The sequence below is a fragment of the Vidua chalybeata genome, chromosome 5 (genome assembly GCF_026979565.1).
Source record: "Vidua chalybeata isolate OUT-0048 chromosome 5, bVidCha1 merged haplotype, whole genome shotgun sequence".
Lineage (NCBI taxonomy): Eukaryota > Metazoa > Chordata > Aves > Passeriformes > Viduidae > Vidua > Vidua chalybeata.
Window position 1 is genome coordinate 16,536,440 of NC_071534.1, and position 15,696 is coordinate 16,552,135.

General features: G+C 39.0%; 1 protein-coding gene across 1 annotated transcript in view; it reads right to left on the minus strand.

Annotated features, from left to right (window-relative positions):
- Nucleotides 1-6,885, minus strand: part of NUP205 (nucleoporin 205) — a 45,757-nt gene extending 38,872 nt beyond the window's left edge. Inside the window, exons 1-5 of the mRNA XM_053944065.1 lie at nucleotides 6,830-6,885; nucleotides 3,638-3,780; nucleotides 2,428-2,599; nucleotides 1,347-1,491; nucleotides 337-496 (exon numbers count right to left, since the gene is read on the minus strand). Of these exons, the coding sequence (XP_053800040.1) occupies nucleotides 337-496; nucleotides 1,347-1,491; nucleotides 2,428-2,599; nucleotides 3,638-3,780; nucleotides 6,830-6,857 (648 nt within the window). The 5' untranslated portion in view covers nucleotides 6,858-6,885. The remainder of the gene's footprint in view (nucleotides 1-336; nucleotides 497-1,346; nucleotides 1,492-2,427; nucleotides 2,600-3,637; nucleotides 3,781-6,829) is intronic.
- Nucleotides 6,886-15,696: the final 8,811 nt, after the last annotated feature.

Consider the following 15,696-nt stretch of genomic DNA (forward strand, 5'->3'; position numbering starts at 1 on the left):
CAATAGTGCAGATAATGGTAGTGCTGATAATTTAAAATACAGACTTCAGAATTAAGGAAAGAAGAAATTTACACACAGTGTAAATATTAGGCTTAGATTTTTACTGTTACAATTCTTCACTAAAAATAAGACATGCCCTAGCATCTGGGAGCAACAGCAAAATAGAAATGCAGGAAGCAATGTGAATCCCACACTGATATTGCACAAGCTGTGAGGCAATACCTGTAATCTCAGACAATAGTAGACTTTGTGCAAAAGTAAAGGACTCCTTGCAGTCTAACTCTATCCTAATGTGTTCAGCAGCACAGAAGAGTATCCATGCTCAGGGAATTTTACCTCTTTGCGGTGTTTCTCACTGCCCAATCCTCGCTCTCTCTGGAGTTTATCAAATTCATTGTTCAAATCAATGTGAGACACAAGTGTAAGGATCTTCTGAGTCAAACCCTGCTCCATTAGGTCATCTGTAAAGCGTGTTGTCATGGAAATTAACTCTTGACTATATGGGAAAGAATATAAATTTAACAATTAATCATAGTTTTCCAGTCACAAACATGTCTAAAATAATGAATCCCATAAAATGTATTTGATGACAAAAAAACATACAAATAAATTATATACAGAGAGCAACTAAATGTGCATCACTAATCAGTAAGCAGTGCCCTCTCAAAACATTATGCTGAATGGATACAGGGTCTTTAGCTAGTTGTAGGTTCAAGAACGTGGAATGTGAGAGTACAACAGGGATCAGCTAGTTAAGATTTCTATTAAAAGGAAGAAGTATTATATACAAGATGCACATAACTCACAGGCTTTGTTACTAGTAAATGCAATTGTCCAGATAATGCACTCACAATTTATATTTACAGTAGAACACATTTTTTCATCTTTCTTTACCCAACTTGGAAACAAACAGTGTGCACTGCTTTCTTTGTCAAGGCAAAAAATACTAGCATATAACGTTCACCAGTAGATAGTACATCCCTTCTAAGTAAAGGCAGGATCACAATTCCCTTTTACAATGCACAGAAAGTCAGAACACAGCAGTGCTCTCAAATACTGAGCAATCACCACTAGTTAGAGCACCAATAACTGGGAGAGTGTCTGAAGTAAAATACTGCCAGAAGGTGAAGTAGCATGAAAGAATTGAAAGTAAAATAGATACCCCTATAATCCAACAAAAATACGTGCAAAAAAATGATTATGCTTAAGAAACAAACAGGAAAGCAGTTGCATCAGGTTACGAGAAAAAAAGCAAATTCAAGACTGTACATATTCCCTTTAGTCTAATTAGTTCTAAAAGCACTCAAAACAAAGAATTGTGATCAGCTCATCACCCTGATACAGACCTGAGTTCCAATGTCCACGTCTTGCCTTGGCGTGACTGGATGAGGGTTCGCAGTGAATTGGCAATGCATCTTTTTCCATCCCAGTACAACAGAACCGCCACTAGACCTCTTGTAAGGCCAGGAAAGTGAGGCTGCTGGTGTTCTCCTGGTGAATGAGAATGCACAGAAATAGCCAGAGAAAGCTGAACATAAATGCCTTGATAAGAGCTCTCTTTGTATTTCTAATTGAAATACAAATATCGCATTCAAAATACCTGTGGTTATTCACTATCACTTTGATTTGTTCCAGACACTCAAAAAAATCCCAGATATTGTGGGTGCTACTGGTAAAATTAATATTCAACTATTAAAACATACAAAAAAAATTTTTTTAAGTGCTAGTCCATATACATCCTAGAACAAATGGTATTTGCCACTGATATGTATCCATCTTAATAATCAATTCAAGATGATTATCACAGAAATATCTTTTATTCAAAATTAAATTTTCTATCTGAAAGTACATTGAAAATTCAAGTTCAAAATAGAAAGTAAGCCTGACTTGAAGATGGCTTTCCAAAGGTGACAAACTTGCAATCTACTTCTTTAACGAATTTTTCAAGCTAATGAACAGTAGCTACTAATAACAACTAACAATTTTAACTTAACGATTCTAAAATCAATCTTCTACACAAAGAATATGTCACTCTCCAGAACACTTCTCTTACTTATCAGTTATTAGATTATAGAATCACGCAGCAATATATAACAAATACATAATTTGAAGAATCAGTATCTACTACACTGCTTTATGGAAAAATTCTCAATCATGTTTTAATTATGTTTAAATTCAATGATACAGAAAGTAAATCATAAAACCTCCTCAGAATATACTCCCCTTTGCAATAGCTGAGCATACAAACATTAGGGTTCAGAACACTGCTACCATATGACATTATAGTGAGAATTTCTTTTTAAGAACATTCTGTGTTAGGAAGCTAAGGCCTTCAGTGTATCATGCCTTCACCTTAAACGTACACTTAAATAAGAAGGGCCTATTTAAGCAATATTTCTCCAGATCTTAAATATTTTCCCTTCTCACCAGCAAGTAGGAGCTCAACAGCTGCCAACTCTCCAATATCAAAGAGGTCACTGAGGATAAAGGCTTCTCTGATGAGCTGCTCTGGCAAAAGCCTAGTTCCCTGCTGACCCTGGATAGCAACACCTTCTGTGCTTGCTTTCTGAATTTTCTCATGCTGCTGAACATTTTTTGGCTGCAAGAGAAACAAGCATCGCAAGTTATTCAAAATGGCAAGATCAAATACTGAATAAAGCTTTACACATTAATCCTTCCTCACAAACATAGTTCTGTCAGATTAAGTTGTTATCATAAAAACAAAGGCAGTGCTTTTAAACAGACATAGTAAAGGCACCCTAAAAATGCTTCATGCTTGGACAGCAGTGGTCTCTTTGTAAGAACATTAAAAAAATAATCTTATACAATCAGTGCTGACTTTTAGTTTACTCAAAATACTAGTTTAAAAGTAAACTTTGATACAATTCTCAGCAGGAATTGGTATCAACTCAGTGAAAGACATCTGGGTTGTCAATCAGAACTGTTGTGTTACTCCCGTCTATTTTCTACATCATTCTTTTTCCATTAAACTGAGATGATAAGATATACTGATGAAACTCTGCAGCTGATTGTTAAATTTTCCGACCTTTCAATTTTGAAAAGCCATCTACTATTGGAGAAATTACACCACTGAAAGAAGATATATTTCTAGTTACTACCTTATGACCCACCAGCCAAGAAACAGGGAGTTTTTTCACATTATCTGGCATTCTGAACAAGACACATTCTGTATTTTTTAAATTCGTGTGTTCACATGTTTTGCATGTTTGTTAATCTGACTGAAACATGAGCAAAACCAAAAGACAAAATAGCTTTGTGCTTTATTTCAGACACCCAAGAGTAACAAAAAAAATTAATACATGACTGATGGATCACCAGATAATATTACTATTCCTTTCCAAATAGCACTCAAATAATGAGAGAAAAAAAAATCATCATAGATAAAATTATCCTGTAGAAGATACAATATAATATGTATGCATTATTTTTTCCCACTTAATACTATTTGTATTCTTACAGCAGAACAAGACTGGTATAACACATCTGTGTTATGTACTGTAAAAATGTCACATGAAAAGAATGGATAAGGTCTAAAATGGCATGAAAGACAACAATATAAGACAGAGTAAATCATCAGCTCTCCAGCTCATTCCAGAAGAGAGCATTAGTCCAGTACCGGATTTCTGAAGAGAGAAATGAAGTCAGATTTGTGCTTCTTTAAAACTTGATCGAGACGATGAACAGCTTCAGGTTGTCTTTTCCAAATGGCATTCATTACAGTCTGCCATATGTCCTTATATGGACCCCACAAGCTTGCAGCTAAAAGAAGAGATAAAACAATGTATTTGAAATACAGAAAGGAAGAAAACAAATTATTTCTATATTGTTTTCAATAAGTAGACTCTTTGTTAGTTTACTGTTACTCTTGGCATGTCAGTATACTCTTACACCTATCAAGAAAAGTCTATTTTCCTTTCCTAAGGCACAAAAAAAAACCAAAACAAACAAACAAAAAATAAAATAAACCACAAAACAAAACAAAATAAAACAAAACAATGGTCTGATCTAAAACTTAATTGCATTTAGGGAAGTAAAGAACCAAAAAAGATTATGTACACGCCTAAATTCTGGTGCTGAAAGTCATCTTACAAGAATACTTACAATAGAGGTATTAGGTTGGAAAAGGCCTTTAAGGTCATTGAGTTTAAACATTAATCTGACACTGCCAAGTCCACCACTAAACCATGTCCCCAAGTGCCACATCTACATGTCTTCTAAATCCCTCCAGGACTGTGACTTTACCACTTCTACAGAATACTCCAGAAAAGGACTACCTTCACTATTAGCCAAACAACCCATCAAATCAAAATATACAATACTCTTGCATTACAGCAGATATCTAAAGAAAAATGGTCTCAATCATTTCCAAAGATTATTACTTGAGTGAGCAAGTTGGGAAAATCAAAAACCAGTTTAAGCAAAAGCAAGCTATTTAAATGACCCTCATTGCTCCTACATTGTCAGAGATGAACCAGTGCATACTGAGCTAGTCATCTGGAAGGGGTGCAAAATCCTGCCTCGCTAATCAGAGAAAAACATTCTCTGTTGAGAGAGCACAAACTCCTTTGATTACTCAAACTAAAATTGATATCCCTCCCAACAATCAAAATGCCAACCTCCTAAGCTTCAAAGTACTTCTAGAATGTCAGATCAAAGACTGCCATACTTAAACGGTGAAGCCATTCATGCTGAGTAGCTACACGTGAATTTACAAATGACTGAGAGAACACATTTAGCAGTGACAGTATGGCTGTGTTGGGCCAACCTATAAAAAAGGGACAAATTTGCCTTTTCTTAGCTTCAGTGTTTTAACTTGTATCGTGTTACCCCTGCCTAGAAATAGCTACTATTGGATGCATAATTTCATACTCGGCTGTAACTGGCTGTCCCACACAGCCAGTGTGGGTTCAGAGTTCAGATTTACTTCCACTTGAAATTGTCTTTTCACTCTTACTACATTACCAAGTGTAATAAACACCAGCAGCAAACCGCAGTGCCTGCCAAAAGCTGTTCAACTACTTCCCTGGCCCATTTGTTTGGTCTTGTCCCTACCACATAATTGTTTTGCACCAGCCCAAACACACGTACTGTAGAGACTTAGAACAAATTAAGGATCTAACTTCTCTAACCAAAATTTAATCCAAAGAGGAGTTTATTTCCAGAAGGATCACATCTACAACCCACTTTGCTCTGCAATGGCACAAAGATGGATTATTGCAGAGAAAGGAGTAGGCACCTGGAATAGGAAGAGGTGGGACTTCAGCAACCATGCTGACTTTTTCCCACTTAAGCTGTTCTATTATTACGACTTTTACCGTCCCATCGGGGGCAGCAAGAGAAGATAGGCTGAGTTGCTTCTCTTGGCAACAGTAGCAGTTGATGCTTATATGCCTGAACACTTTGCCAAGTGACAGACTCAACCATGACATGTCTGTTCCCACAAACAATATACTATAACCTAAGGCAAAATCTCTACTAGTTTTAGTGCCACATCTCCTTTTAATTTTTCTCGTATTTCCTGGAAAAAACTCCTTCTTCCCCTAGTGTTTTTTAATTATAAGGCTACAGACTCTCTCGCTGTGCAACTCATAAAATAGTCTCATTTGAACTACTTTAATTTTCACTTCACTTCACGTAGTTTTTCATGAAGAGTCTTTGCTTTATTACTGCTTTTCTGTAAGGCTACAGGGATGCAATCTATTCAGTGAGATTTTAAAATCTCTGTAAAATTTGTTCCTTGCTTGCCACAGGAACTGATGTTTTAATTTTATTAGCTGGAATTAGTAATAACTATTACCTGTCACTATTGGCATACAAAACCTTATTTACAGACCTTTTGGCGTATATTGCAGTGAAAACTGTTTTTTACAGGGTCCCCATTCTCCTCCTGTTAACCTAGTGAAGCTCACTCAACAAGAGTAAATGCAACATCTTGCACCGAACACAGAATCACTACACAGGCTGGGGACCAAGGGAACTTCTGGAGAGCAGCTTTACCCAAGTGTCAAATACCCAAATGTCCTGGCAGACAGGAAGCTGAACACCAGTCAGCGGCACAGGCTCACAGCAAAGGCTGCCTACAGGCTCCAAGCTGTGTTAACAGCTGTAGCCAGCAGATGCAAGTGATTATTTAGGCATCTCAGAGTCCTTCACTCCCATACTGTGTCAAATTTTGGGCTCCTCAGAGCTAGACACTGAAATAGCGAGCCAGAGAATAGGATGAATGAGAGGCTGAAATAAGTGACCTGGTTCAGTCTTACAAAAAGAAGGCTAAAGAGGAATAGGGGCTTTGTTTTCTCTAACTACTCAATGGCACTATACGTAGAAAACAGGGCAAAATTCTGGATATACTCCTCTTTTGCCTCTTACACCACAAAGCATTAGGAGATGAGTGTAATACCGAAGGGATGCGCAACCACGTGCACACCGAGTTACCACAGTCCCCTCTAAACAAGGAGGCCTTGGCTTCCTGACGCGACTTCCCGCCAGGACCAGCCAGGCATGGCGGCAGCTCTGACCGCGGGGCTCCATTGCCGGGCAGCTCTGCGCGGCCCGAGCCCGGGTACCGCCACACGGGAGGCCGATCTCCCAGCGCCTGCCCGCACACCGCACAGGGCGCCCCGCAGCCTTTCCCCGCTGTCCGCCCGGGCCTCGCCTCGCCGCTTCGCCACGCCCGGCCTGCCCAGGGCGGCCGCCCCGGTTCCGCGGGCTCGGAGGAGAGGCGCAGCGCTGCCGGCGGCCAGGAAGCGGGATGGCCGCGGGGAGAGGCGGAGGAGAAGCCGCAGCCCTACGCTCAGATTGTTCTTACCCGAATTTACCGCCAACGGAGCCGCCATCTTCGGGAGAGGGAGGCGCGTCGCGGCGCCGGCGCCCGAGGAAGGCCCGGCTGACCCCGGCGCGCCGGGCCGGGCTCGACTCGGCCCCGGGCTCGCCTCGGCCCCGGGACAGCGCAGCTGGGCACGACCACACTGCGGCCGCTCCTGCGCCGGGGCTCCGGCTGGGGCAGCGGCTCCGGCGGCGGCGGGGCAGCCCCGCGCCCGGGCTGATGGGAGCTGTAGTTAATGCGGGTTAATGGATCGTCGCGTCAGCCGGCTTCGTGTTCCCTCGAGGCGGCTGCGGGAAAGGGAGAGCGCTGGGCTTCTGCACTCCTGCCTCCGCTCCTCATGTAAATAACACAGCGATTCCGTGCCATTCCGTTTTTCTTTCCCTTTTCATGCCACGCTCAAGTGAGTCTTTCCTTCCAAACCCTGTCCTATAAGCCGTTTTCACTGAATATGCTGAATACCTGAATTCAGATACTGCACTAGGGGATACATTTGTTAGAATATTTTAATGTATTTTTTAACTGGAAAAAAAAAAAATCACCAGGATGATTCCAGCTTGTCTGGTTTCTGATTGAAGTCTTAGAAAAAAATAGACACAATAAATAACTTTTGAATGTGAACTCGGGTTTACAATCTTGTATAGGGGAGGGAAAAACAAAAAACTGCCAGCTCTGATAGGAATTATTCTGTGAAGAAAGCTGCACTTAAAGTATGTGCAAGAAAGAAAAAAGTACAAGAAAGGAAAAAAAAAAAAGTACCAAGCACGAAGAAAGGAAAATAAAAAGCATGTTTATACACTTATTTATCTGGAGCTGAGGAACAAATATCAGTATCTTAGAAGTACTCTGTGTCTGAAGTGAATTTACCATTCTCTGTCCCAGTAGTAATCAACATTCTTACAGAAATTCCCTCCTGTCTTACCTTTAAGATAAAAAAATTCACCAAAAGTACTCAATTTTAGTTCCAATAGTTTCCCCTCTTGAACTTTATTAAACCAGTATTTCATGTTTGCAAAACTATGTCCAATGAACTAGACCCATGAGAAACTGGCAAAATAACTATCTTTACTTCTGTAGATCGCCCCTATAATGGGATGGCAGAAGGGGTAATAGAGAGAGAGAAGTGCTCCTGGGGTGAGAGTGAATTGGCAAGGCAGCTGTAAGAAAAAGGAGACAGAAAACAGAGAAACTGTTTCACTTAGTCAGAAGAGGAGAGAAAAATGAACATTTTAGAAAAGAGGGGAATTCTCAAGAGTTCAATAGATGAAAGTGTTTTCAATAATTTGTTGATTTAGTCAAAGGTCCCATATTTCTTTGAGATTTACTTTATCCTGGTCTTAGCCATGAACAGAATAAACCTATAATGATGAGAATGACAGTGAATTGTTCATTTCATTCTAGGAAAAGAATGCCAGGCAAGGGTAAAAGTAGAAAATAAGTGAAGTTATTCCCCAAGCAGCTGAACTAAAGCAGCCGTGGTAGCTGGGTGGGGCATTCCTGTATCCTCTCCTGTGCATCCTTCCCTGTGAAGCCGCAGTTCTGCTCCTCTGCTGCCCATGTGCCACCCCAAGACCAATGAATATGAAAGGCAGGTATCAGATAAACTTGGAGATGCATGTGCTGATCACCTGGCCACAGCAAATTCAGTGGATAGCTTGAGGTTTTGCTTCAGTCTTTCCTTCCACAGTGATTCTAATTTTGATAATTTTCCTTTATACATTCCCTGATTTTCACTAAGTTTATAAGCCCTCTAGGTTTTGATCAGATTAGGTTGGAATTGACCCAGAAATTGCAACAGGTTCAAAAGTTACTGAAAAAGTTTGGCTTACAGTGTGATTTCCTAAGGTGTGTTTTTTTAAGAAATATGAAATTTTAAGAAGAGAGAGAAATAAAGAATTGAATTAAAAAAAAAAAAAACCAAAAAAAAAAAAAAAAACCAAAAAAAAAACAAAAAAAAAAAAAAAAAAAACCAAAAAAAAACCAAACCTTTCCCAGGCATTAAGAGCTGTCATCTTTCTTTTGGCATTCAGATACAGTCAGATTGCACCCACTTTTTTTTAAACTCTGTTGAAGGAAAAAAACCTTTCTAACCACTGCAGATTTAGTATTTTAAATTTCCAGATAATTCTTTCCTCTCCTTGCCAATTGACCTAGGGTCACATAGCAACAAAAAAAAAAAAAAAAAAAAAAAAAGCGTGAAATAGTGGATGGCAAGGGGTAGGTCATTGGGCAGCTGAACTGCAGAAGAAAAAATACCACATTTGGCTCCAGCTGCACAGCATTTCTTATATTCTTTCTCTGTCAGCAATGTGATATTTTAATGCAAAATAGTTGTGACAGTTCGGCTCCTATATGGGTGAAGTAAGAGAGGCATCTAGATACACCATACCATACATTCTGCACATATTTTTATTGGCATAACTGCATCCATCCATCCATGCTTTAATGAATAGGGAAGTCCATGAATAGTAATTCTTGCTTATTCTTGCTTTATCTGCTGTCCTTTAATTTAGGTTCCCATTGTTTACCCAGGATCACTGGCTGGTTTGGTAGTCTATTTTTCACAAGTCACTATAGGGAAAGAATACCTCATTCCTCTCTCTAACAATAGCTCTCAGCAAGTTCTGCAACACAGATGGGTTCAAGACAGGGCACGATGTCTTTCATCCTTAATTACTAGACAGAAATTTGTGAAGTATCAAAGGTAGGCTGACACTAAATACCTGGGATGGATATTACTTCCCCTGGATTCCAGGGAAAGGAGGTTCCAAACTGCCTGTAGGGTAGCGGATTCTGTTTGTATGGTGAGAGATCTACACTAATTTCTATCGGTGGAAATAACTCTTAGTAATAATTAAAATGAGCTGCACAGTGGGAATCTACTCTTTGTAACTTGTAGGTGGTTTGTGATATGCTACAGGTGTAACATTCTTAATTTTCATAGTACTTTATTTAGTGGTTCATAGTCAAATCATACATCAAGATACAAAGATAACGATGATGATATAATTTACTCTCTTTACATGTTATTATTACCAGGAAGAATAATTATTAGCAAAAAAAAAAGAGTATTGTTCAAATGCCTAAGAGGCCCTACTTAATTTCCTACCTTTAATCTTCAGTGTCATTATGATCACATCTTTCACATCTCCATCACATGATGGAGAAAAATGAAAAAAGGCTTTTCAGCATTGCAGCTAAAACTGAAAAAGTTGCCTTGTAGAAGTGCATCTACATAAATAGACCAGTCCTTGCATTGTGAAATATGCCTCTTTCCCAAAAAGCCAGAAACATTTCTGGCTACTGATTAGACCATATGACTTCCTGGAGCTCTTGCTTTGACTGTTACTAACTCTGTGCATCTCAGCTTACTGTTCTGTAAAAATGGGTATAGCATCTCACAGCAGGCCTGGAATGTTGATTGAATGGCTCTTCAGCCTGGCCCCATCATCTGAACATGGGAAAAATAATGTATTTTTGTTTAATGTTTGTTGGCAGAGTAAAAAACCCTGAATAGTCTTATATGCTGGCTAAATTTCCTAGAAACTTCTTAGCTGGCTATAATCCTGTTTTTGCTGCAAAAAGCATGCTTTATACATGGAGATAGTTAGCTTGGCATCAAATCTTAGAAAAAGGTCTGAGACCTTTCCCTGCAGCATTTCTCAACAAAACAATTTTGTAATTTCTCTGTCTTCCAATCCTAGATATTTCTAGTGTCACCATGGTATCTAAGCTCATCAAAGAAACTGTGTGAGGTTGTCGCTAGCTCATGTACATGGTTTATCTAATCAAAAGCAACAATGAGCTAAAAGTTCTCAAAGTTATATGAACACCTTCCTTGGGGTCAGGGAGCAGGGGGAAACAAACAACAGCAAGTGCTGCCCTTCCTGTGCAGGTGAGGACAATTAGTGACTATAGGCATCTGACCAGAAATTAATGCCTTGATAAGCAATATCCTGCAGGTCTGTATGATCCTTGTTCAGGCTTCAGAGGTAAAGTCAAAATAGCGTTCTTGGCTCTGTGATGTATTGTGAGTTATTTTTTCCCTAATTCCTGCTTTGGGGCCCTTAAAGCTATCTGTTTTGTTTCTCTTTCTTCTCTATTCTGGAATGACAAATAATCTTTCTTTTTCTGTAATAATTTGTCCATTCAGCTACTGAGGGCAATGAGGCAGTTATTAGCCCAGAAGGTGATCTGATTAGTGTAACGATGTAGCTGCTAGTAATTGACAACAAGAGGTGCAGAAACCTACAACCAAGGAAATGCTGGAAAAACAAAGCATAAGCAAAGTGAAGATATTTGATATAGTAAATAGAAGTCTTGGCACATCAACTGCCATATTGATATTCATTCTGTTCAGGGATTTACGTATCAGATTTAAGGATGGCTGATGTTTTTGCAAGTTGCCAATTTTGTAAATTGAGGCTTTATCCCGTAATTCACTCTGAGCACTTTCTAAAGCACGTTGTATATATTCTGCAGCTCACTTATATACTTCTTTCATTCTTTTGGGTTCCCATCCAAGAATGGGTGGGTTGGAATAAGTCCAAAGCTACGAGAGTATAATGAGTTCACTTGGGCAACACTGAAGATGTCTAAAATTGCACAAAAATCTCTCTGCTATTAAAGAAAAGCAGAGGGTTTCTGTAACTAGATATAATGCAAGAAATGGGAGAGGGAGTCAATTTAAACTAAATTGAAATAAATCATTACTTTATACTTACAAACTGAGTGAAATTGATACAGGAACCAATAAGCCTCAGGAAAAGAGTATCTTGCAATGCCATCTCTACTGTAATGTAAAATTGCTTCAGAAATTATGCTACCATTTTGTTAATTATCCTCCCAGCACTGTCCACTTCTTTGGAGCTCTCTGGGCAGAAGACAAGAAGCATCCTGTACACAAAATACAGTTTGTGCACTTCTAACAATTTGTTACTGAAATACTTTCCCTGTCGTGACGCTGTGAGATAACTTATTTGAAAAAAAAAACCCTGTGTAAATAGGTAGCATAAGAAAAGATTTGTTTTCCACTCCAGGGCATTTTTTTGTTTCATGTAAGTTTGCTGAGAATCAGGAAGAATTATGTTCAGGAGCAATAATTTAAAGGACATGGACTTAACAAATTCAATTTCTGGAACAAGAAATTGTATTAATCGGTTCTGATGTCAAACTATTTCAGTGGGAGTCACATATCTGTTAAAGTCTTCTCCTGCTGTATTTGCATCACTTAGCTGCATTTCTGGGCATCTGCCTGTTAACAATATAATTTTGTATTTCTTATACATCACTCTGAGTCCTCTTTAATGAGCAGTTTGTCTGCAGAAACAAGTAGTTATGGTGAGGTCCAGCCCAGGAGAAGCTTGAGGTACTGACTCATTCTGAAACACTGAGGGAAAGGTTTGCTTGCAGGTATATTTAGACTATAACTACACAAGGACAGTAAGCTATGAGAAACCCCTAAAAATTAGATGGCCATAGTTTTAATGAGGATTTGATTATGCCTTTTGGGTGTCTTAGTTTGACACTATTTCATATTGGATGATGATAAATGTGTTTCAAAGTATATTTTCCCAGAACCTCTCAGGAAGTCTAGTGTCAGTTTTGAGGTGAGATCCGAAAAGCATTATAGGGAAGACTGATGCCTCCCTTTCACTGGAGGAGTTCAGATTACTTGTTCAGGTTGTGAGGCTTGCTAAATTCTTCCCAGCTTAATATACAACTGCTACCTCCCATGAATGTTGGAGGGGTCTTTGGCATTCTACACTCTCAGTCTCTTGTTAGTGACACCTAACTTTGTGAAAATAATTAAACTTCCACCAGATATGCAACTGGAACCTGCCAGGGAATGGGGCAGAGAAAATCCCACCATTCAAAAGGCTAATCTGCCCACCAGCTGAAGAATATTTCTCTTGTGATTTGTTTCAGTGATCAAGTATTTTTGTCAAACACATCAGCATGTGTTTGACTCAAATATCAATTCACTTTCTTTTCACAAAAAAATATAACTTCCGTGTTAACTGCTTTGGAGAGTTCTTGAAAGCCTGAGCTATATGTCAAAGCGAATTACCAGCTCTGTCAACCTGACCAGCTATAACTTTTTTCCTTTACAGAAATACAAAACCTAGGCAATCTGTATTCATAGAGTGGATTTTTTTTTCTGATTTCAGCAAGAAAAAATCATGTTTTTATTTTCATTGATCACAGCTATTCTTTCAATACTTTCTGGTTTGTTTGCCTACTCAGATAACTCAATGAGTCATACAGCCCCAGTGCTCTCAATAAACTGATTTCTTGTTTGAAAGTTATGTCTTTTCTCTCTATTCATGGCTCCATGAAATAATGATCCGACTCCAAGTCTTGCCTCACACAACATTCACGCATAACACGAGACAAGAAGTTAGCTTTTTGAGGATCTGGTATCCCTCTAGAGTTAACAGCCTACTTCATTTCTAGGAATCCCTGTCTGTAAGCAACTTACCTCCTCTTTAAATACTGTGCAAACACAAACTGGGACAGCATTAAGGGGATAGTTATTAACTCCTGGTATCTAAAATCAAGGGGAAGAATACAATGCAGTACAGTAAGTGCACACTCAGCTATAGTACCACACAGGGCAGTGTGTATTATTCTCACCATGCTTCTCTGCCCACATCCCGCATTTTCTCATGCAAATCTTGGCTTAGATAGCTTTGTAAGAAGTTATTAAATTTAAGCATGGCTGCCATTGCTAGAACCAATTGACACAAGGAGTGTGGTAGGACAGGAGTAATCACCTCTTTGGTAACATTTTGTCACATGCTGTGACATGACCAAACTGCTGAAGCTCAGCTTTTTCCCAATAGGGCACACCTTGCAGGTAATCGTGCTGTCAGTCTGCTCCATGGCAGTTGTCAGCCCTCTGCAGACTGAGACATGCAGACCTCCTATAAGGAGGACATACCTAAACTTTAAAACTCTACGTAAGATGAAGATGAGCCATGAAAAACTAATTTGACTCTATTTATTATCTTAATTCCACAGTCATCTGAGAGGAAAGGTATCAATTAAAGATGAATGCTGTATCAGAGCTAAGTTTTCTTATGGAAGTACACTGCTCAGAATATTAGACAAGCACCTTTTACAGCTTTGATGGCTCAGTCATGTCAACAATTAGAAAGCAATACCTAATAAAACTCGATTAGGCCACCTGGTCCTGTTTTTTATAGGAGTACACCAGAACTATTATTCTTTCAGCAGTTTGCATGTTTTGAGACCTGAGAGCTATTTCTGTGCATGAAAGTAGACGTATCTCAAAAAATAGATACTTTACTTTTTAAAATGTTTTTTTTAAAAAAATCCATAGTGGCATTTTCACTTAAATTATTAAATTTAAATAAACTTGAATTTTAATGAGATCTTGACGATGAAAAATTAACTCCCTTGTCTTTACTAAGAGTTCAGCTGAGATAACTCACTGTTTACCTGTCCTGAGGTGAGAATGTATGACTTCACTCTAGTAGGAAAGGTCTGAGAGTGTTCCCTTTGATTTCTGTGTCTTTGAAGTAGGCCTGAGATGAGTCAAAGTATATACTGCTCAGAAGAATGAGGAAAGGTATATATTACGCAGAGGAAGGAAGTCCAATGTCTAGGTTCCTATCTGCAAAGAGGAGTGAAGAAGCAAGCAACCAGCAACTCACTTCTCTCTTGTCCCTGACTTTGGCCAAGTCTTTTTCCACAAATGGGAAGCAGCTGGCTCCCCATCTAATCTTAATGCTCATAACATTGTACATAGTGTTTTCCACAGTGTAGGTCTAATATTCAACATAGAAGTCCTGTGTGGAAACTTGCAGAATGGAACCGTCTTTCAGAGAACATGAGTTTTCATTGACCTCAGGAGAAGTTGCAAATGCTCAGTTGTTTTCGAAATCAGGGTACTTTCATGGGATTCCATGCAAATATAAACACCTAAAAGTTTCAAATTCTGTGGCTTTTAGACATTACACTGGTTTGTGTATTAGTCAGGAGAAATACTGCTAGGCATGGACACAAAACACTGAGCATATACTACCTTCTTCCCATGACAATCTGACAACTGCACAGTACAGCATATGAAGGTTTGCATAAAACAAATTATAAACACTTCAGGCATGCATGATACAATACACTATCAGTGGAAATGTTTGGGGCACATCAGTTCTGAAGCTTTCCATGCTTCAGAATTTTTCCACGCAAAAATTAATTTTCCTAAGTATGGTAGCAACATAAAGAAAGTAAACAGGAGAAAAAAAAAAGTAATTTGAAATAAAAATCAGCACCTGATTTATTTGCTTTAGCAAACTATGGTACCTACCAGAGCTAACTGGCTACAGTTTAATATAACCTATTTAAGAAGAGGCAATTTATCATTCCTTAAAACCCACAAATGCTGGATTATTAGGAGTAAAACAAAATGGGTCTACCCAGGGCTTTAATTCCATGTCTGGCCTGTTAGCAGGAAATTCTCATATTCATACACTGATGTACCGATGATTTCAAAATGTTGCCAAGGAAAACATAGTACAATTTTAAAATTCATATGGAAGAATAAAAAAATGTGTATTAAAATAGAAAAGTATCTTTCCATGCTTTAGGTGCATTGGTTAATCTATAAAATGTGTTCAGGATACCAGCTTGGTCCCTGCACCCCCTGGATATGTTCCTGACCCATAGTAGCTCTTGGTCTGGTCCAGTCATGGTACATTGTGCTGGGGGAAAGATGGAGCAGAGGGGAAAGAGGGCAGAGCAGCACAAGGCACACAGCACAACCTTCCCTCTGTCGGCGTGTCAAGCACAAGCTAAGAGGAAATGTTCTCTATCAGAATATAAGAGCC